The 22,565-nt window shown below is 38.7% G+C and overlaps 1 protein-coding gene across 3 annotated transcripts in view; it reads left to right on the forward strand.

Annotated features, from left to right (window-relative positions):
- Positions 1-89: 89 nt before the first annotated feature.
- SPATA7 (spermatogenesis associated 7) overlaps positions 90-22,565 on the forward strand; it is a 41,637-nt gene continuing 19,161 nt past the window's right edge. The window contains exons 1-4 of one of the 3 annotated variants that reach the window (XM_040477942.1): positions 90-233; positions 7,207-7,281; positions 9,132-9,227; positions 13,778-13,825. In XM_040477942.1, coding sequence (XP_040333876.1) covers positions 215-233; positions 7,207-7,281; positions 9,132-9,227; positions 13,778-13,825 — 238 coding nt within the window. In that variant the 5' untranslated portion in view covers positions 90-214. The remainder of the gene's footprint in view (positions 234-7,206; positions 7,282-9,131; positions 9,228-13,777; positions 13,826-22,565) is intronic. The other 2 variants (XM_040477943.1, XM_040477944.1) reach the window with 2 other exon arrangements.

Genomic DNA, 22,565 nt, shown 5'->3' on the forward strand with positions numbered 1-22,565 from the left:
CTCGGCTGCGGGAGAGCACGTCCCTGCGCGGTGACGTCACAATCCCGGCGCCGCGGCCCCGGCCCTTAGCAACGGGCCTAGCGACGGTCTCCAGCGGCTGCCGCCCCGCGCCGGCTCCTGCGCGCCAGTCCCCTGCTGCGGGGGCTGACCCTGCCCGGGGAAGGACCTAAGGGGGTCCGGCGTGTCCTCACGGCGGCTGCAAGAGGATCTAAGCATGAATGGCAGCCGGAGAGGTAAAGGGAACTCTCAAGGGCGATCGCCGCCTCGCGCCGCCGCGTAACCGGGCCTGGGGTCCGGGATCCGTGGAGCGTGGGCGCGGGTCGGGGCTGCGCCCTGGGGGCTCCAGGTCCCCTGTTGACTCGCCACTTTTGGCCCCAGTGTTAACCCGCGCACAGGAGGACGAGGTCCTGCCTGCTCAGAATTTGTGGCCCTGACTGCTCGAGGCCCGGTCTCTTGAACTCGGCGGATGCAGCCTTTCTTACCTCGGTGGCTCCGAGACAGAGGAACTAAATTTAGGTCCCCCAGATCAAGCTCCCTTGCTCTCCGCAAGGACGACCCTCAATTTCCTCATCTCTCGAATGTGACAGTAAAATGTCCATGTCATAGAGTTCTTGAAGTTTCAATGCGGATAATATATAACTCCTGGCACATTTTAAGTAATCGGTTAAATACGAAATCTTCCCTTCTGTAACCACCGTCCTCCCCACAAAACAAATAACCCAGGGATTCTTTAACTTTAATGTGAATAGGAATCCCCTGGGAATCGTGTTAAAATGCAGATTATGGGGGCGCCTGGGTGGCTTAGTTGGTTAAGTTGGTCTCTTGATCTCGGCTCAGGTCGTGATCTCATGGTTTGTGGGATGGAGCCCCGCGTTGGGCGGTGCACTGTCAGTGCGAAGCCTGCTTGCTTGCGATTCTCTCTCCCTCTCTCTCTCCCTCCACCGCTCTCTCTCTCTCTCTCTCTCTCTCTCTCTCTCTCTCTCTCACACACACACACACACACACACACACAATAAATAAACTTAAAAAAACAGATTATGATTCAGTAGGTCTGCTGGGGGCTGAGATTTTGCATTTCTTGTATGTTTCCAAATGATGCAGTGTTGTTGGCTTCAGTGTTATCGGCAAAGGACTAATCCATAATCACTATATTCACCTACCCTTTATTGAATACTGTCTGGGTCAAGTGGACCCAGTATCTTTATTTATTTGTATATATTTTTAAGTCCTCTCTCCACCCAATGTGGAGCTCAAACTTACCACCCCAAGATCAAGAATCACATGCTCTACCCACTGAGCCAGCCAAGCACCCCCTAAAAGTATCTTTAAACCAAGCTGCTAGATGGTTCCTTGCAGTGTCTCGCTTTTGAATATGAGTGTGCTTTTATTACATAATCATTGGTCAAAATAAGTGCTGTTGTGAACATACGAGATTACTATCCATCGATAGCAAACTGTATATTCTGACACTGTCAACGTAAGTTCCAGAAAAAGCAAACCAACATGCTTTTATGTTTTTTAGAAATTTTACAACATAAGCTATCCTTGCTGTGTAACAGAAACAACTCCCAAGTTATCTCATTTTGTAATCCACAAAAACATCTTGATAGGTATTATCCTCATTTCACAGTAAATAAGAGGGTCATATATAACTTGCCAAGGTCATAGTAAGTGGCAGAACAGGCTTTGAATCCAGGTGAGGAATGTGAAACCTTAGAGCCATTATTTTTACATACTATCCCATGGCAGAGGTGGGAGCATGGGAAAGGATATATGTAAAATTTAAAGTCCAGAGGCATACCTCGGACATACTGCAGGGTCCGTTCCACCACAATAAAGCAAATATCTCAGTAAACTGAGTCAAATAAAATTTTTGGTTTCCCAGTGTATATAAAAGTTGTGTTGGGGCGCCTGGGTGGCGCAGTCGGTTGAGCGTCCGACTTCAGCCAGGTCACGATCTCGCGGTCCGTGGGTTCGAGCCCCGCATCGGGCTCTGGGCTGATGGCTCAGAGCCTGGAGCCTGTTTCCGATTCTGTGTCTCCCTCTCTCCCTCTGCCCCTCCCCTGTTCATGCTCTGTCTCTCTCTGTCCCAAAAATAAATAAACGTTGAAAAAAAAAAAAAAGTTGTGTTTACCCTACACTGTAGTCTATTAAGTATGCAGTAACATTATGTCTAAAAAATAATGTACATACCCTCATTTAAAAATACTTTGGGGCGCCTGGGTGGCTCAGTCGGTTGGGCGTCCGACTTCGGCTCAGGTCATGATCTCACGGTCCGTGAGTTCCAGCCCTGCGTCAGGCTCTGTGCTGACAGCTCAGAGCCTGAAGCCTGCTTCGGATTCTGTGTCTCCCTCTCTCTCTGCCCCTCCCCCACTTGCTCTCTGTCTCTCTCTGTCTCAAAAATAAATTAAAAAATATATATACTTTATTGCTAACCAATGCTAACCATCATCTGAGCGTTCAGCAAGTGGTGTTCTTTTTGCTGGTGGATGATCTTGCGTTGATGTTGATGGCTGCTGGCCAATCAGGGTGGTAGTTGCTGATAGTTGGGGTGACTGTGGTATTCCTTAAAATAAGACAACATTAAACATTGAACGTTGCCCTATCAGCTGACTCTTCCTTTCACGAACGATTTCTCTGTTCACGAACGATGCCTTTTGATAGCATTTTACCCACAGTAGAACTTCTTTCAAAACTGGAGTCAATCCTCCCAAACCTTGCCTCTGGTTATCAGCCAAGTTTATGTAATAGTCTAAATCCTGGGTTGTCATTTCAACAATCTTCACAGCATCTTTGCCAGGAATAGATTCCATCTCAAGAAACCACTTTGCTCATCTTTAAGAAGCAACTCCTCTGGGCACCTGGGTGACTTAGTCGTTTAAGCGGTTGACTTTAGTTCAGATTATGATCTCACAGTCTGTGGGTTCAAGCCCTATGTCGGGCTCTGTGCTGACAGCTCAGAGCCTGGAGCCTGCTTTGGATTCTCTCTCTCTCTGTCTCTCTCTCGTTCTCTCTGTCTCTGTGCCTCTCCCCCACTTGCCTCTCTCTCTCTCTCTCTCTCTCTCTCTCTCAAAAATAAACAAACATTAAAAAATTTAAAAAAAAAAGCAACTCCTCATCCGTTCAAGTTTTATTGTAAGATTGCATTCAGTCTCGTCTTCAGGCTCCACTTCTAATTCTAGGTTTCTTATTTCTATCACATCTGCAGGTACTTCCTCCACCGAAGTCCTAAACCCCTCAAAGTCATCCGTGAGGGTTGGAATCAGCTTCTTCCAAACTTACTAATGTTGATATTTTGACTTCTTCCTATGAATCACAAACTTTCTCAATGGTATCTAGAATGGTGAATACTTTCCAGAAGATTTTCAATTTCTGTTGCCCAGAACCATCAGAGGAATGACAGCTAAAGCTTTACGAAATGTATTTCTTAGATAATAAGACTCGAAGGTTGAAATTACTCCTTGATCCCTGGGCTGCAGAATGGATAATGTGTTAGCAGGCATGAAAGCAACATTAATCTAATTGTACATCTCCATTAGAGCTCTTGGATGAACAGGTGCATTGTCAGTTAGCAGTAATATTTTGAAAGGAATCTTTTTCTGAGCAGTAGACCTCAAAACAGTGGGCTTAAAATATCCATCGAGCCCACCCAGGAACACCAAGGTAGGTAGGTAGGTAGGTAGATAGATAGATAGATAGATATTCAGCAAACCATGTTGTAAACAGGAGTGCTGTCACCTAGGCTTTGCTGTTCCATTTATAGAGCACAGTAGATTTAGCATAACTCTTAAGGGCCCTAGGATTTTTGAAATGGTAAATGAGCATTGGCTCCAATTTAAAGTCACCAGCTGCTTTAGCCTCTAACAAGAGTCATCCTGTCCTTTGAAGCATTGAAGCCAGGAACTTCTCTCTAGCTATGAAAGTCCTTGATGTCATCTTCTTCTAATGTAAAGCTGTTTCATCTACGTTGAAAATCTGTTTAATGTAGCCATCCTTATTAATTATCTTAGCTAGATCTTCTGGGTAACTTGCTGCTTCACTTTATACTTTTATGCTATGGAGATGGCTTCTTTTCCTTAAACCTCCTGAACCAACCTATGCTAGCCTCAAGCTTCTTTTCTGCAGCTCCTTTACCCCTCTTAGTCCATAGAAATGAAGAGGGTTGGGGCCTTGCTCTGGATTAGGCTTTGGCTTAAGGGACTGTTGTAGCTGGTTTGATCTTCTCTCAAGACCACTAATACTTTCTATGTGTCAGCAATAAGGCTGTTTCACTTTCTTATCATTTATGTGTTTCTTGGAGCAGCACTTTTAATTTCTTTCAAGAACGTTTCCTTTGCATTTTTATAACTTAGCTAAGTGTTTGATACAAGGGGCCTAGATTTGGCCTGTCGAGGTTTTCAACATGCCTTCCTCACTGAGCTTTGTCATTTCTAACTTGATTTAAAGTGAGAGATACGTAACTGTCCTTTCACTTGAGCACTTAGAGGATATTGTAGGGTTATTAATTGGCCTAATTTCAATATCATTGTTTCTCAGGGAACAGAGAGGCCCGAGAGAGAGAGAGAGAGAGAGAGAGAGAGAGAGAGAGATGGAGGAATGGCTGGTCAGTGGAACAGTCAGAACACATAACATTTATCAGGTTCCCCTGGATTGAGATCCACAAACTCTGAATCTGTTACACATAGTTGCTGTGTAATCGTGGGCAAATTACATGCTTTACTTCATTGTGCTTCATCTATAAAGTGGGACAATGATAATACCTGTCTCATTGGATTGTTGTAAGGATCAAGTACATTTGTAGCTACCAAGTGTTTAGAACAGTATCTGGCACGGTTAGTATTCAATAAATTAACTTTTGACTACAAGTGAAGAAACCCAATTCAAACTGGCTTAGAGAATTTTTAGCTCCTATAAAGAAAAGTCTGGTAAGGGTAGAGCTTCAGTTAGATCCAGAGACTCAAGCAATATCACCAGGAATCTCTCTGTCTTCCACTTTTCTCCAGGTAGGTTTCATTCTCAGATAGGTCTCCCTTGTATGGTGCAAGATGGCCACCAGAAGTTCCAGGCTGATTTCTGTCTTGCTCTGGGCTCTAGCCCAGTGGAAAGAATGTCTCTTTCCTAATGGTTCCAGTAAAAGTCCCAGGATTGTGTGTCATTGGCTGGACCTGGGTCACATAGTCATTCCTGATTCACTCAGCATAGCTGGTCAGATTTGGATTATATGCCCACCTCTGAGCAGTAGAATAAGCTGTACTTGAACCACTTGGACTAAAAGTGAAGGGCTAGTGGTTCCCCAAGGGCAAGTTGAGGTCCTGTCTCCACATACAGGGGCATTGGGTTCTGGGCAGGCAAAAAGTGAAACACTTATTTTTCCTCCATAGACACAAGGTCTGCTTGAGAGTTTTTGTTGGTTAATTTGCTTTTTTGTGTGTTTAGGTTTCAGACCCCCTTCTTTCCTGGTAGAAACAAACTATGCTAATTTCATGACTGTCATTACCAATTCAAATGGTGTAATCTTGATCTCTCTTGTCCTAAATAACAAGTTAATTTTTTTCCTTCCTGCTCTCTGGCCTGTGATACAGAAGGATCTTCTCAGACATTCTGATGTCAACTTGTTTTTGTATTTTAGTCTCTTTTAGCAGACTTTGTTCTCTGGTCCTGGATTTTAGTTCTATCTAGACACCTCTTTTTCTATTTTCAGTCATCTATATTTCTTCCAGACTTTGTGCCCCCTCCACGCCTTTATAGCTTATAGCAGCCCACCTGATGGCAGACTGACCATTTTATACACTTAAAACATGTCTTAGTGATACAGTATTCATATTTTGCATGTTAAATCCCATTAAACTCTGTAACTCAGCCTTCTTATCTTGAAGGTTACCCCTCAATACACAATCTACTTTTAGAGGAAATAAATTAATTTTGTGAGGAGGTTGATGTCTAATTTTCCATCCATCTGGTCTGAAAGATGAGACACTGACTTTAGGGGAGATAGGATCCAGACAAGAGTGTAAGTAAGTTGGACTAGATGAACTTTAAGACATCTTTTAATAATTAAGTTCTGGGGCGCCCGGGTGGCGCAGTCGGTTAAGCGTCCGGCTTCAGCCAGGTCACGGTCTCGCGGTCCGTGAGTTCGAGCCCCGCGTCAGGCTCTGGGCTGATGGCTCAGAGCCTGGAGCCTGTTTCCGATTCTGTGTCTCCCTCTCTCTCTGCCCCTCCCCCGTTCATGCTCTGTCTCTCTCTGTCCCAAAAATAAATAAACGTTGAAAAAAAAAAAAGAAAAAAAGAAAAAATATAATTAAGTTCTGATTCTGACATTTTTATATATCTTCTACATAGTGACATTATATTATATAATTTCTAATTTATTAAACTGCTTTGTAAGGGGATTACTTTTTATTTTAATTTTTTTCACATTTATTTATTTTTGAGAGATAGAATGTGAGTGGGAGAGGGGCAGAGAGGGAGGGAGACACAGAATCCAAAGCAGGCTCCAGGCTCCCAGCTGTCAGCACAGAGCCCGACGCAGGGCTCAAACTCACGAACCGTGAGATCATGACCTGAGCTGAAGTTGGACGCTCAACTGACTGAACCACCCAGGTGCCCCGGGGATTACTTTCTTAAAATTATTGTTAAGGACAGACTGACCTATGATTAACTAAATAATTAATACATATGTATTAACTCAAAATCTCATTTCAACTGTATCTGAAAATCATTAAAAAATCTGGTAGGTCAGTGGTATACAGAATAAAATTAATATGTATCAGATAACATAATTGATATAGTTATCATTTTATCCAGTGAAACTGAAGTCTCAAGGTACACCTGTTCTGGAAACAACTTACTTTGTTAAAAGAGAAGGCCTTTTATCTATGGCAGAAGAATTTTTGTCTGTCTGATGTATCATTGCTGGTTAGTAATATGATTGAATAAAATTTTAACAATTCTGAGGGGCGCCTGGGTGGCTCAGTCAGGTAAGGGTCCGACTCTTGATCTCAGCTCAGCTGTTGATCTCGGTTGTGAGTTCAACCCCCACGTTGGGTTTCGTGCTGGGCGTGAAGCCTACTTAAAAATAAATAAACAAAATAAAACAATTCTGATATTTAAAATCAAAGGTAGATTTATTATTTTTAAATGCTCAGTATTTTTGTTTTCGTGAAAGATGTGTTTTACTTATCCTAATTTATATTTTTTTGTTAAAAGTCAGAGCAACCTCTGTCCTTCCCAGATATGGTTCACCATGCCTATTTAAAGGACACTTGAGCACCAAAAGTAATGGTAAGTGAGGTGTTTAAATGGTAAAAGATTATTTGTTAAAACGTTGACTGTTTGTTTCCTTTATTTGTAAATTGTATGACATGATGAAAAATTACTTCATGTAACCAATATTGAACCTCGTATTGTTAATTATAATTAAATAGTATAGAAATTCTTGAGAAAATTTAGGAGGCCATCATTTCACACTACTATTGTGCCCAGGACGTGGACCTGGTCGCCTCCCACTCCCTGCTGTATCTCCGGCCCAGCTCTACTCTTTGCTGGCAGACCACCCTGGCATACAGCTTACCTTTCTTGTTAAAATGGAGGTCAGGAGGTTATTAAAGACACTGGTACTGAAAGGGAAGAGCACTTGAAAAATGCAATTTGTATCCGGAGTAAACACCGATGGGCCTCTTTTCCAACTGGAGTTCTCGATCCTATGAAAAGGAAATCTGAATTTTCTGTGTTTTCACACTTTAAAGGCTTTAAATTTTTAACATGAACTTAAAATATATTTTTATAATTATAGCTTCAAATTTTAAACTGCATTTTTAGGCAAAATAATTGAAAACCTTTTTTTCCTTACTTACATGAAAAGTCTTTGATTCTGGTTCCTCTAAAGTGAAAGACGGATCGCATTTTCAATTAACTTACTTATTTCTGGTAATAAAGTATATATACACATAAAGCAGAGTCATAAACGTTGAAAAATTATTTTTAACTAAAAATTTTAAACTAGATGTAAAGTATACATACATTAGAAAAACAGGATGAAGAACAACAATATGTAGTTTGCTAAAATTTTTTTTTAAGAATATATGTGTGGAGCTGCTGTAGGTATAGTGGTTCTAGGTATGAAGCTGATTTGGTTCACATCTAAACTGCGTCCTTTATCAGCTGTGCGACCTTGAAGACCTTATTCACATCTCTCTTGGTCTCCACTTCTTTTAAATGGTAATAATGACTAAATGGCTTTTACATGTGAAGAGTCTAGAACAGTGCATGCACGGTACCTATTCAATAAATTTTAATTGTAGTACAAGTATCAAGCTTATCGTTACTGTATATGTTTGTATTATGCATAGAATTTCCCTAGAAGGATGCATAAAAATGGTAGTAGAGTATACTTCTGGGAGGGGAGGCTAGGGGTCATGACAGGATATTCACTTACTTTTCAATCTTTATATGCCATTTTAGCTGTTGGTTTTGTTTAACTATATGTATGTATTCTCAAAAATGGTTTTTAATGTTTAAAAAGTTATGCCTAGATTTATTTACATTTTATACACTCATATATAAGTGCTTAATTATTTCTAAGGTATCTTTTAAACAGTTTAGATGAGATTGAGAAGCTTATGGAATTTCTATATGATCGTATTTGTCTTAATATATTCCTAATACTTCAAAAAGAGTGCAGTAAACTGATCGTGTTTTCAGGTGTAAAATTAGAAGTCGCCCCTCAGAAAAGAATCTTTGCAGAGAATTTTAGAGTTTTGGATTTGTTTGACTTACTCAACTATTAACAATGCTAACATTATTTTATAATCAGGCAAGCAAGCTAAACGCTGTTAGTTATGAGATTAATGTCTGTCAATAAGAAATAGTTTTGTAAATGTAATGATAATAGATTATATTCCAGAATCTCTTCCCAAACTCTCAGTCTTAGAAAGGCTTGAACCCAAGTAGTCAAGAGCTTGTCAGTTACCAGTGCAAGGTGAAGGCTAGGACATACCCAGCATCACAGATATGTCATTATGTTAATTTTCAGGACATTTTATAAAAATGAGCTTAATAATCAATATCTTGTTTTTCTCATAACTTGATATTAATTCTAAATATATAATGATTAAATATGTTTTAATTTTTAGCTTTTTGCACTGACTCCTCCTCTCTCAGACTAAGTACTCTCCACCTGGTCAAGAATCACATGGCTGCTCACTATAATAAAATCCTTTCAGCCAAAGGTAAAAATGTGCAAATGTGAACCTTCTATATCCAATTTAAATCCTCAGCTTCACTTCTAGTTAGGGTAAATCTGTGGCAGAAATGAATATATTATATATAAATGTATTTATGTTTCATGTAGCAAGATATCACCTGTTAACTATAACTTCTATACATAGAAAATTCAGAATGCCATTTTTGTTAACTCTATGTGATATCTATATAATAACTACTTATTTCATTTTACCTGTGTTATCCCTAATACATTTTTGTGGTTAGATACTGATGTTAATATAATGAAAGTTTATAATCTGCTTTTGTTTTCACATCTAAAGAAATTGTACAAAGAAGATACCAGCTGCTCTTTTTTTTCTTTTTGGTTGCTTTGTTGAGATAATAACTTATATATAATAAAATGACTAATTTTAAGTGTACAGTTAAGTATCTGTGTTTTGGAACATATATCCATTTGTATGATCACCACAACAATCATTCTTTAACAGGGACTAGCCAACTACAGCTTGTTGGTCAGACCCTCCCACCACCTATTTTTGTACAGGTCTTGAACTAGAAATAATATTTATATTTATATTTTTAAGTGGTCAGAAAAAAATCAAAAGAGCAATATTTTGTAACATGTGAAAGTCACATAAAATTCAACTTTCATTGTCCAGATATAAAGGCAATCGTGTTCATTCTTGGACATATCGTCTATGGTGGTTTTTGCACTAAAAGGCAGAGTCGACTAGCTGTGACAGAGACCATATCACTCTGCGAAGCCTGAAAAGTTTACCATCTGTCCCTTTACAGAAAACGTTCACTGACCCCTGATGTAGAATATTTCCATCATCCTAAAAAGTTCTCCCTAGTCCTTTGCAATCAGTCTCCTCCTTCAATCCCTGGCAACCACTGATCTGCTTTCTATGACTATAGTTTTCCTTTCCTAGAATTTCATATAAGTGGAATCATACAGTATGAATCATTTTGTGTCTAGCTTCTTTGAATTAGCTAACGCTTTGGAGACTAATCCATGTTGGTGTGTGCATCGGTAGTTCTTTTTATTGCTAAGTAGTTTTCCAGTCAGTGACTATACCGTAATTTGTTTATGTATTCATCAGTTGGTGGATATTTGGATTGTTTTGACTCACTTTTGGCCATTAGGAATAAAGCATACAATCTTCACATACAGTCTTTGAACACATGCTTCCATTTTACTTGATTAAATTTATTCACTAGGAGTGGAATTGTGGGGTAAAATGGTAAGTACATGTTTAACTTTGTAAGAAACTGCCAAACTGTTTTCCAGAGTGACTGCCATTGTGTATTTCTGTCACTTGTACATCCTCACCAGAACAGTACTTCCTTTCGTAGCCATTCTAGTGGAGACATAGTGGTGGCTCATCAGGTTTTAGCTTGTATTTCTCTAATGCCTATGATGTTGAACAACTTTTCTTGTGCTTATTTTCCTTTTTTTTTTTTTAACATATTTTATTTTATTTTTTTTTTATTTTTTTTTTCAACGTTTTTTATTTATTTTTGGGACAGAGAGAGACAGAGCATGAACGGGGGAGGGGCAGAGAGAGAGGGAGACACAGAATCGGAAACAGGCTCCAGGCTCCGAGCCATCAGCCCAGAGCCTGACGCGGGGCTCGAACTCACGGACCACAAGATCGTGACCTGGCTGAAGTCGGACGCTTAACCGACTGCGCCACCCAGGCGCCCCAACATATTTTATTTTATATTTGAGAGAGAGAGAGAGACAGAGCATGAGCAGGGGAGGGGCAGAGAGGCTCCTAGCTGTCAGCACAGAACCCGATGTAGGTCTCGAACTCACGAGCAGTGAAATCATGACCTGAGCCGAAGTAAAATGCCCAACCAACTAAGCTACCCAGGCGCCCCTCTTGTGCTTATTTTCTATTTGTAAATCTTCTTCGGTGAAATATCTGTTCAAATTTTTGGCCCATTTTTAAAGATAAGTTATTTGTCTTCTTAATACTAAGTTGTGAGAGTTCTTTATGTATTAAAAACAGGTCGTATATCAGATATATTTTCTTCCTGAGACTTACCTTTTCATATTCTTTAAAAAATATTTATTGTGAAATTGTTTTAGACTTATAGAAAAATTGCAAAAACAGTACGGTGTCACAGAAACTCTTCACCCAGCTCTCCCTAATGTTAAAATCTTATATAACCATAGTAGTTATTAAAACTAACAAGTGACTATTGATAGAATACTAGTAACTACTGACTTTTTTGAATTTCACCAATTTTTCATTAATGTCTTCTAAAAAAGTTTTTATCTTCTCATTTGAAGAGCTAAAGTTTGTGTTTTTTATTTTTTTTAATATTTATTTTGAGAGAGAGAGAAAGAGCACACGTGAGTTGCGGGGCAGGGGGCCGGGGGGGGGGGGGGGAAAAAATCCAAGCTGATTGCGCAGAGCCTGATGCAGGGCTTAATCTCACAAATGCTGAGATCATGACCTGAGCTGAAATCAAGAGTTGGACGCTTAACCAACTGAGCCATCCAGGTGCCTGGAAGAGCTAAAGTTTTAAATTTTAGTTAATGTTTTATGAAGTTTATGTTTTATTTATTTATTTTATTTTGTTTTGTTTTATTTTTTTTAACATTTATTCATTTTTGAGAGAGCATGAGCAGAGGAGGGGCAGAGAGAGGGAGACACAGAATCGGAAGCAGGCTCTGAGCTGTCAGCACGGAGCCCGATGTGGGGCTCGAACCCACAAACTGTGAGATCATGACCTGAGCCAAAATTGGTTGCTTAACCAACTGAGCCACCGAGGTGCCCCTGAAGTTTATATTTTAAATGATTGAGAAATCTAGAGAAAAATTATATTTTGTGACATGTGAAATCAAGTTCAGTTTTTCGATTGTTTTAATAGTTTAACTTTTCAGGGGTGCCTGGGTAATTCAGTCAGTCAAACATCCAACTCTTGATTTTGGATCAGATCGTTATCTCAGTTTCATGAGTTTGAGCTCCTCATCAGGCTCTGCGCTGACAGCACATAGAGCCTGCTTGGGATTCTCCCTTTCTTTCTGCCCCTTCCCTGCTCACCTTCTTCTGTCTCTCCAAAATAAGTAAATAAACTTAAAAAAAATTAAAAAATAGTAGTTTATACTTTTCATATCCTGTTTAAGAAATCTTTTCCGGGGTGCCTGGGTGGCGCAGTCGGTTAAGCGTCTGACTTCAGCCAGGTCACGATCTCGCGGTCCGTGAGTTCGAGCCCCGCGTCAGGCTCTGGGCTGATGGCTCAGAGCCTGGAGCCTGTTTCCGATTCTGTGTCTCCCTCTCTCTCTGCCCCTCCCCCGTTCATGCTCTGTCTCTGTCTGTCCCAAAAATAAATAAACATTGAAAAAAAAAAAAAGATCTTTTCCTGGGGTGCTTGGGTGGCTCAGTTGGTTGACCAGCCAGCTTTGGCTCATGTCCTGATCTTGCAGCATATGAGTTCAAGCCCCACATTGGGCTCAGAGTGTGCTAGTGTGGATCCCACTTTGGATCCTTTGTCCCTCTCTCTTTCTGTCCCTCCCCTGCTTGCGCGCTCTCTCTCTCTCTCTCTCAAAAATAAAACAAAAAAAATTTTTTTTAATCTTTCATTAATTTTAGGTCACTAGGATTTTCTTTGTCTTTTAGAAGTGTAAGTTTTAGTTCCTACATTTTTTTTTTAAGTTTGTGATCCGTTTTGAGTGACTTTGTATATATGATATAAGGAGTAATTTTTTTTTTTTGCCTATGAATATCCAAATACTTCCAGTATCATTTGTTGAAAAGATTGTCCTTTTTTTTCATTTGTTTTTTGTTATTCTTTAATTTTAGACAAAGAGAGAGAGAGAGTACAGGCAGGGGAGAGGGGTAGAGGGAGAGAATGAGAGAGACAGAGAGTCTTAAGGGGGCTTCACGCTCAGCATTGAGCCTGATACAGGGCTCGATTCCATGACCAAAATCAAGAGTGGTGGGCTCAACCAGCAAGCCACCCAAGCTCCCCAAGATTGTCCTTTCTATGTTGAATTGCCTTGGCAGTTTTTGAAAGACAGGTGACCATATTTGAGGGTATATTTCTGGACTTACTCTTCAGTTCCATTGATCTTCTGTGTCTTTATTATATTAGCATATTGCTTAGTTACTATAGCATTACAGTAAATCTTGAAATCAGGTGGTGTAGGGCGTCTAATTTTGCTTTTTTGGAGGAACTTGTTTTGGGACTCCCAATTACAGGTATGTTAAGTGCATGATTCAGGTAGGTTAGGTCAGGGACGCTCTGTGCATTTATTTTCCAGTCTTCCTTTACTCCGTTTCATTTTGAATAGTTTATATTGCTATGTTTTTAAGTTCACTAATATTTCCTTCTGCAGTATCCAATGAGCTGTTAATCCCAACCAGTGTTTTTTGTTTTTTTTTTTTTTCTCAAGGATATTATGTTTTTCTCTTCTAGAGGTACCATAAAAATCAAAACAAGGAACTGCAAATTCTGGAACTTTTTGTGATTTCCACATTTGATATTTGTTGTCATTTATAAATGTTAAGAATATACTGAACAACTGATTTTTTTCTTTCAGCTGCCGTAGACTGCTCAGTTCCATTAAGCATGAGTGCCAGCATCAAGTGTAAGTAATTTTTGACATGTTGACTTTTTTTTTTTTTAATTTTTTTTTCAACATTTATTTATTTTTGGGACAGAGAGAGACAGAGCATGAACAGGGGAGGGGCAGAGAGAGAGGGAGACACAGAATCGGAAACAGGCTCCAGGCTCCGAGCCACCAGCCCAGAGCCCGACGCGGGGCTCGAACTCACGGACCGCGAGATCGTGACCTGGCTGAAGTCGGACGCTTAACCGACTGCGCCACCCAGGCGCCCCTGACATGTTGACTTTTGAACTAAACTACACATAACATAAAATTTACCATCATAACAATTTTTAAGTCTAACCATCTTAACCATTTCAGTGGCATTAGCCGCGTTCATATTTCGGTACAACCGTCCACCGTCCATTTCTAAAATCCTTTTTATCTTGCAAAACTGAAACTTCGTACCCGGCAGAATAACTGCTCCAAACCCCCCTTGCTACCATTCTATTTTCTGTCTCTCTGAATTTGACTACTCTGGTACATCACGTAAGTGCAACCATCCAGTAGTTTTCCTTTTGTGGATGGCTTATTTTACTTAGCATAATGTGCTTGAATTTCATCCATGTTGTAACATATGTTAGAATCTCCTTTCTTTTTAAAGATTTTTTGTTGATACAATCGTAAGTCGGTAAACACTTGGGTTGTTTCCACCTTTTGCTTAGTGTGAATAATTCTGTGGGTGTGGATGTACAAATATCTCTTTGACACTCTGCTTTCAGTTCTTTTGCATATATACCCAGAGGTGAACTTGCTAGATCATATGGTAATTCTATTTTTAATTTTTTTTTTCAACGTTTATTTATTTTTGGGACAGAGAGAGACAGAGCATGAACGGGGGAGGGGCAGAGAGAGGGGGAGACACAGAATCGGAAACAGGCTCCAGCCTCTGAGCCATCAGCCCAGAGCCTGACGTGGGGTTCGAACTCACGGACTGCGAGATTGTGACCTGGCTGAAGTCGGACGCGTAACCGACTGCGCCACCCAGGCGCCCCTCTATTTTTAATTTTGTGAAAAAACCCCCATGGTATTTTTGTATACCAGCTACATCATTTTACATTTCCACCAATAGTGTACAAGTGTTCCAGTTTTTCCACATCCTTCCCAACACTTGTTATTTTCTTTTGACAGTAGATATCCTAATGGGTGTTGATATATTGCCTTTTGAGGAAGCATTTTCTAACTTTTAAAAATTATCTGTAAATAAAAGAAGCTTGTATTTCAAAGTTTGGAACTTAGAATTCAGCCCAGGCTTTGCCACTGAATTGCTGTGTGACTTTAGATAAATTATTTAACTTTTCTGGATTTCATTCCTACGTATAAAAATTAAGGTAGTACTTCCCATATCTATAAAGAACTTATCAAACTCAACACCCAAAAAACAAATAATCCAGTGAAGAAATGGGCAAAAGACATGAATAGACACTTTTCCAAGGAAGACATCCAGATGGCCAACCGACACACGAAAAAATGCTCAACATCACTCATCAACAGGGAAATACAAATCAAAACCACAATGAGATACCACCTCACACCTGTCAGAATGGCTAAAATTAATAACTCAGGAAACAAAGATGTTGGTGAGGATGTGGAAAAAGAGGAACCCTATTGTGCTATTGGTGGGAATGCAAACTCATGCAGCCACTCTGGAAAACAGTATGGAGGTTCCTCAAAAACTTAAAAATAGAACTACCCTATGATCTAGCGATTGCACTACTAGGTATTTATGCAAAGGATACAGGAGTGCTGATTCATAGGGGCACATGTACCCCAATGTTTATAGTAACACTATCGACAATAGCCAAAGTATGGAAAGAGCCCAAATGTCCATCGACTGATGAATGGATAAAGAAGATGTGTGTGTGTGTGTGTGTGTGTGTGTATAAATTATATACATACAAATATATATATGTGTGTATGTATATAAAATATATAAATATATACATATATAATGGAGTATTACTTGACAATCAAAAAGAATGAAATCTGGACATTTGCAACAACATGGATAGAACTAGAGGGTATTATGCTAAGCAAAATTAGTCTTGACTAATTTCACATATATCATGTGACTCCACTCCTATGTGGAATTTAAGATACAAAACAGATGAAATAGGGGAAGGGAAGCAAAAATAATATAAAAACAGGGAGGGGGCAAATCGTAAGAGACTCTTAAATATAGAGAACAAATAGGGTTGCTGGAGGGGTGTTGGGTGGGGGGTGGGCTAAATGGGTAAGGGGCATTGAGGAAGACACTTGTTGGAATGGGCACTGGGTGTTATATGTAGGGGATGAATCACTGAATCTACTCCTGAAATCATTATTGCTCTGTATGCTAACTAACTTGGATATAAATTAAAAAAAAAAAAAAATTAAGTAGTTCTAAAGGGCTTGCCAAGGATTCTCATTTCCCTTGGCTTTTTAAGGTTAGTGAATGATTCATTAAACTACCATAACCAGCATTTTTCTCCAGATAGATATTGTCTACTATTTGTATCCTAATAGCTTAACTGATAAGCTTGATAGTTCTATGTATGTGAAAAGCTATAGTGACCCAAGATTTCTAAATAATCTTTACTAAGGAAATAATCAGATCACAAAATTTGAAATTCCTATTTAAAATGTTCTAAAAGATACCATTTGAAGTCTTTGAGTTCAAATCAGGAAATATATACTTAAAAATAGCCAAAGGACATGGCCTGTGCTTGTCTAGTAGTAGATCATTAGTATTACTAGTAATTCAGTATTACTAATAAGACAAAATCAGAGAGGATTTCCATATTAAAAAATAAGTATCAGCCCAAGGTAGTGCATCCTAAGTGATGAACGAATGAGACCATAGGTAGGGAAATGCCCCTTAGGTGCAACCTGGGAAAGATCAAAGACTGCAGGATCGTTTGAACCCGGTCTCTTCTTGGATATCTTCTTAGTGGAACGAGAGGACCTTTAAGCTGAGCCAATTGCCACCAGCTGCCATTCAGTGAGCACAGTGTCTTTGCAGGTCCTGTACCTGGCACTTTTTATTCTCCTCCTTCTGTGTATTCCCTTATGTACAAACGTAAGTTTGTAACAGGCCCTACTGTAGGCTCTCATATCTTTGAAGGAATCTTGGAGTTCAAATAATTTTATAAGAGGAGTAAAGGCGTTTTAGGTAAGAGTACAGAATTAAGTATGTTTTTACAGACTAAATTGACCACAGCATTCAAGTTATGTGGGCAAGTCATTTTATTTCTTACCCTCCACTCTTGTAAAATGAAAGGTAATTAGATAATCTCTAAGATCTGTCCAGATTTTTAATTTCTGTGGTGTATATTTTTTCTTCTGTATCATATTAATGATGTTTTATAGCACAAAAAACTGGCTTAGTATTTACCAGCTTAAAAAAATCTGAATCATTTGGGGCACCTGGCTGGCTCAGTTGGTAGAACACGTGACTCTTATCTCAGGGGTCATGAGTTTGACCCCCTGTTAGGTATAGAGATCACACACACACAAGAAAATGAAATAATAGCTAGATAGCTAAATTGAATCTTTTTTAAAAATCTGAATCATTTGCACTAAGATGTTTTTACCTGGAGCATCTGGGTGGCTCAGTCGATTAAGTGTCCGACTCTTGGTTTCAGCTCAGGTCATGATCCCAGGGTTGTGGGATCGAGCCACATGTTGACCTCTGCACTGGGCATGGAGCCTGCTTAAGATTCTTTTTGTTCCTCTCCCTCTGCCCTTCCTCTGCTCTCGCTCTCACTCTCTCTCTCAAAAAAAAAAAAAAAAAAAAAAGATGTTTTTACCCAATTGTCATTATCAGACAATCCTATTTAACTAGAATCACCTCTAAATGGGAAAGTTTTGCTTAGCTTTCATACAGATATTAATTTCCTGAACAATAAATATATAAAATAAGATTATCTCTTTTTTATTTAGTTTAAGTAATAAAAAGCCTGCCTGAATATATGTATTAATCCCCTTACTGAACCAAACCCTGGGATCTAAAATCCATATTCACCAATTTAAAATAATCAGGTACTTTGCATAATATGTTGTTTAGTTCACTAGAATTTATTCGTTGATTAATTCAGCAAATATTTATTAGGTACCTACTATGTGCTGGATACTGTTCTACCTGCTTTTATAGAACTTGCATTCTAGTTGAAGGAGACAATAAGTAAATACAAAGAAAAAAGTAAATACAGAATATGTCAGAAGGTAATAAATGCAATAGAAAAAAATCAAGCAGGATAAGAGACATTGAGAGTCTGCTGGAGAATGCCTCACTGACAAAATGAGCAGAAACCTGAAAGAATTAAAGGAGAGGCAAGTGGGTAAATGGGGGAAGAAGAACAGTCAAGACCAAGGAAATAGCAATTACAAAAGCCTTGAAATGGCATCGTGATCTGTGTGTTCAGGGAACAGCAAGGAAAGCTACATAGCTGATGTGAAATGGGCCTGCTGAAGAGTGCTCGGAGGGGAAGTTATTGAGGTGGGACAGGGAGAGCAGACCTGGTGGGCTATGGCCATTGTGAGCACTTTGGCTTTCACTCTGGATGAAATTGGAAGCCATTGGAGGGTCTTGAGTAGAACAGTAATAGAGCCAGTTTAACTTTTAAAAGCACCTCTGGCTACTGAATTGAGAACAGTCTGTAAGGGGCAATGGTAGAAGCAGAATGACTAGTTAGGAGACAGGAATGCAGATAAGAAATAATGGTGACTTGGGGCACCTAGCTGACTCAGTAGGGCATGCGACTCTTCATCTTGGGGTCGCGAGTTCAAGCCCCACTTTGGGTGTAGAGCTTGCTTGAATGAATGAATGAACGAATGAATGAATGAAAAGAAAGAAGAAAGGAAAGAAAGAAAAAAGGGAGAAAGAGAGGGAAGGAAGGAAGGAAAGAAAAGAAAAGAAAAGAAAAGAAAGAAAAGAAAAGAAATAATGGTGACTTGGACCAAAGTGGTTGCAGTAGAGGAAGTGTGAAATGGCTGCATTCTGGAAACATTTCAAATGCATGTCAACAGTACTGACTGATAGATTGGATGTGGATAGGGTATGAGGAAAAAGAGGAGTCAAGGAGGACTCCCAACATTTAGAGCCTGTCAATCAAAATAGGTTCTAATTTACTGAAATGAGGGATATGATAGGAAGAGATTTGGGGGAGGAAGTGAATCAAGAGCTCACTCGTGGTCGTTATAATAGTTTGAAATAAATATCTATTAGATAGCCAAATGGAGATCTTAAGGAGGTAGTCGGAGTTTGAGTCTGGAGTTCAGGAGAGAGGTCCAGGATGCAGAAAAAAATTTAAGAGTTGACAGCATCTAGGTTGTATTTAAAGAATTGCTCCTATTTTTGGTTTTTGGAATTTAGAGTTAGCTAGTGCTTATTTATCACACGGTATTTTCTGCTTTCAGTCATTTGAGACAAGAGGTTTTCTTTTTTGCCATGTCAGTGAAGAAAATTGTGATGGCCAGAAGAATTACAAAGATTGTTATCCCCAAACTAAAGTGTAATTAGTATTCATTATTGTTGTGTTATAGAGCTGATGCTCATTATAATTAATATAACTTAGAAACACATTTTATAGACACTTTTTAAAAAGGAAATCTCTGGGTTTAAGCCATCTGTTTTTATAAGATACATTCTATCTAACAGACTACTACTGATTTGATCATTTCAATCTTCATAGTATCTACACTAGAATAGCTCTACAGAGTTTGTTGAATTGATCAAATAGTCCCATTTATAAATCGAATGCATTAAAAGTCTTTACTTTTTATAGCAGTTTTATTGACAAATGATTTGCATACCATAAAATTCACTGATTTTTACTAAGTTTAAAAATTGCATAGGGGCACCTGGGTGGCTTAGTCGGTTAAGCCTCTGACTTTGGCTCAGGTTACGATCTCAGTTTGTGAGTTTTAGCCCCCCCCCCCCCCCACATTGGGCTCTATGCTGACAGCTGAGAGTCTGGAGCCTGTTTCAGATTCTGTGTCTCCCTCGCTCTCTGTAACCCCCCACTCACACTCTGTCTCTCTTTCTCTCAAAAAATGAATAAATGTTAAAAAAATTTTTTTAATTTTACAGGCATTAGCACAAACCACTTTTAGAACATTTATGTCAGCCCAGAAAGATCTTTTGTACCCATTTGCAGCTGCTTTCTATGGCCACCCCTAGCCTCAGGAAACTACTAATCTATAGATTTTTCTTTTTTGGACATTTCATAGAAACTGAATCACTCTGGTTTTTTACATTAGACTTCTCACTTAGCATAATGTTTTCTAGATTCACCTTTTCCTTAGATTGTATCAGTACTTCATTTAATTGCTAAGTAGTATTAGTATTGGTATAGTATTGCTAAATTGTATAGATAATACCACATTTTGTCTGGTATCAGCTGATGGATATTTGCATCATTTCTGGGTTTTTGGCTATTATGAGTAGCACTGCTAAGAACATTCATGTACCAGTCTTTTGTGTAGACATAAGTTTTCATCTCTTTTGAGTATATACCGGAGGGTGGAATTGCTGGGTCATAGGTAAAATTATATTTAACTTTTTTAATGATTTTTTTAAGTTTATTTATTTTGAGAGAGAATGCACATGTGCGAATGGGGGAGGGGCAGAGTGAGAGGGAGAGAGAGAGACTCCCAAACAGGCTCTGCAGAGCCTGACTTGGGGCTTGAACCCACAAACCATGCAATCATGACCTGAGCCACAATCAAGAGTTGGATGCTTAGCCGACTGAGCCACCCAGGTGCCCCAAAGTATATTCAATTCTTAAAGAAACTGCCAAACTGTTTTCCAAAGGGGCTGTGCCTTTTTACATTCTTACCTCCAACACATTAGGATTTCAGTTATGCCACATCCTTGCTAACGCTTGTTTTGGGCTCCCCGCTTTTTTTTTTTAAGTTTTTTTTCTTTTTTTTAGTAATCTCTACACTTAATGTGGGGCTCAAACTCATGACCCTGAGGTCAAGAGAGTCACATGCTCTTCCAACTGAGAGCCAGCCAGGCACCTGCCCCTTTTGACTCCCTTTTTCATTATAGCCATCTAGTGGGTGTGAAGGTGGTATCTTATTATGGTTTAAATTTGCATTTTCCTCATGATTAATGATGTAGAGCCTTTTTTCTGTATGCTTATTAGCCATTTGTATGTCTTTGGTAAATATTCAGATCTTTTGTCCAATTTTTAATTGGGTTGTCTTATTAATGAGTTGTATATTATTTATATATTTTGCATGCAATCCCTTATTAACTATATGATTTGCAAGTATTTTTCCCCATCTGTGACTTGCCTTTTTATTTTCTTAGGATTTGTCTTTCGAAAAAGTATAAAAATTTTTCATTTTGACTAAATAATTTTTTTTTAGTTTCTTGTGCTTTTTGGTTGTTGTGTCTAAGAAATCTGACTAACCCAAGGTCCTGAAGATTTACACTTCTGTCTTCTTCTAAGAGTTTTATAGTTTAAGCTCTAACATTTAGGTCTGTGAGTTGTTTTTGTATATGGTATTAGAAGGCTTTACTTAAATGAACAGGTTGGACAGATTTGGTAATATGAAAGTATTTAAAAATTGATAGTGTTAGGGACTCTGTTGTCATATTTTTTTACTCCTTTTACCTATGAGTAAGATAATAGATCTGAGAAAGTTCTATTTATTTCACTCTACAGACGTCATCTGCTTTAATGTAGTTAATACATTCATTAAGCAAGTATTTGAGGATAGAATAAGCTGAAAGTAATAAGTTGTCCCTTAAGCAATGTGGGGTTTAGGGTACCAACCCCCTGACATAGTCAAAAATCCCTGTATAACTTGTGACTCCCCAAAAACTTTACTAAGAGTCTACTGTTGACGTTACTGATAACATAGTCAATTAACACATACTTTGTGTGTTACCTGTATTATATACTGTATTGCTACAATAAAGTAAGCTAGAGAGAAAATATTATTAAGAAAATCACAAGGTAGGGGGAACCTGGCTGGTTCAGTCGGTAGAGCATGCAACTCTTCATCTTGGGGTTGTAAGTTTGAGTCCCACATTGGGTGTAGAGTTTACTTAAAAATAAAAAATCATTTTAAAAAATGGCCAAATTACTAATTAGGTTTAAAAAAGAAATCACAAGGGAGAGAAAAGACATTTACATTACTGTATTGCACAAAATCCATGTACAAGTGGACCCATGCCATTGTTCAAGAGTCATCTATATTTCACTCTACATTTTAAATAATAAATATATTTACTTTAGCATGCTTGTAATTTTTAAAAATTTTTTTAAATTTATTTATTTTTGAGAGAGAGAGACAGAGAGCAAGTAGGAAAGGGGCAGAAAGAGAGAGAGAGAGAGAGAGAGAGAGAGAGAATCCCAAGTAGGCTTCGCACTGTCAGCATGGAGCCCGATGCGGGGCTCAAACTCAGGAACCATGAGATCATGACCTGAGCTGAAGTCAGACGCTCAACCGAATGAGCCACCCAGGTGTCCCTAGTTCAAACTTTAAATATACATATAAATTACCTTTGTTTTTTAAGCTTATAGAAATTTTTTATAAATTCTGATTCAAATCAGAGTGATTTGAAACTTGAAATTATACTGTCCATTAAATTGGGATAAGTTCCAATAAAAAGTATATGTTAAATTTTTAATTTTCTATGAAAATACAATTTCATTTTGTTTATATTTAACTCTGAAATTTGACTAGCTTTCATTTTGCTATTTTCAGCCTTTATACAATGATAAAT

This window comes from Herpailurus yagouaroundi, unplaced genomic scaffold (assembly GCF_014898765.1).
Source record: "Herpailurus yagouaroundi ecotype Mexico unplaced genomic scaffold, PumYag 141, whole genome shotgun sequence".
NCBI lineage: Eukaryota > Metazoa > Chordata > Mammalia > Carnivora > Felidae > Herpailurus > Herpailurus yagouaroundi.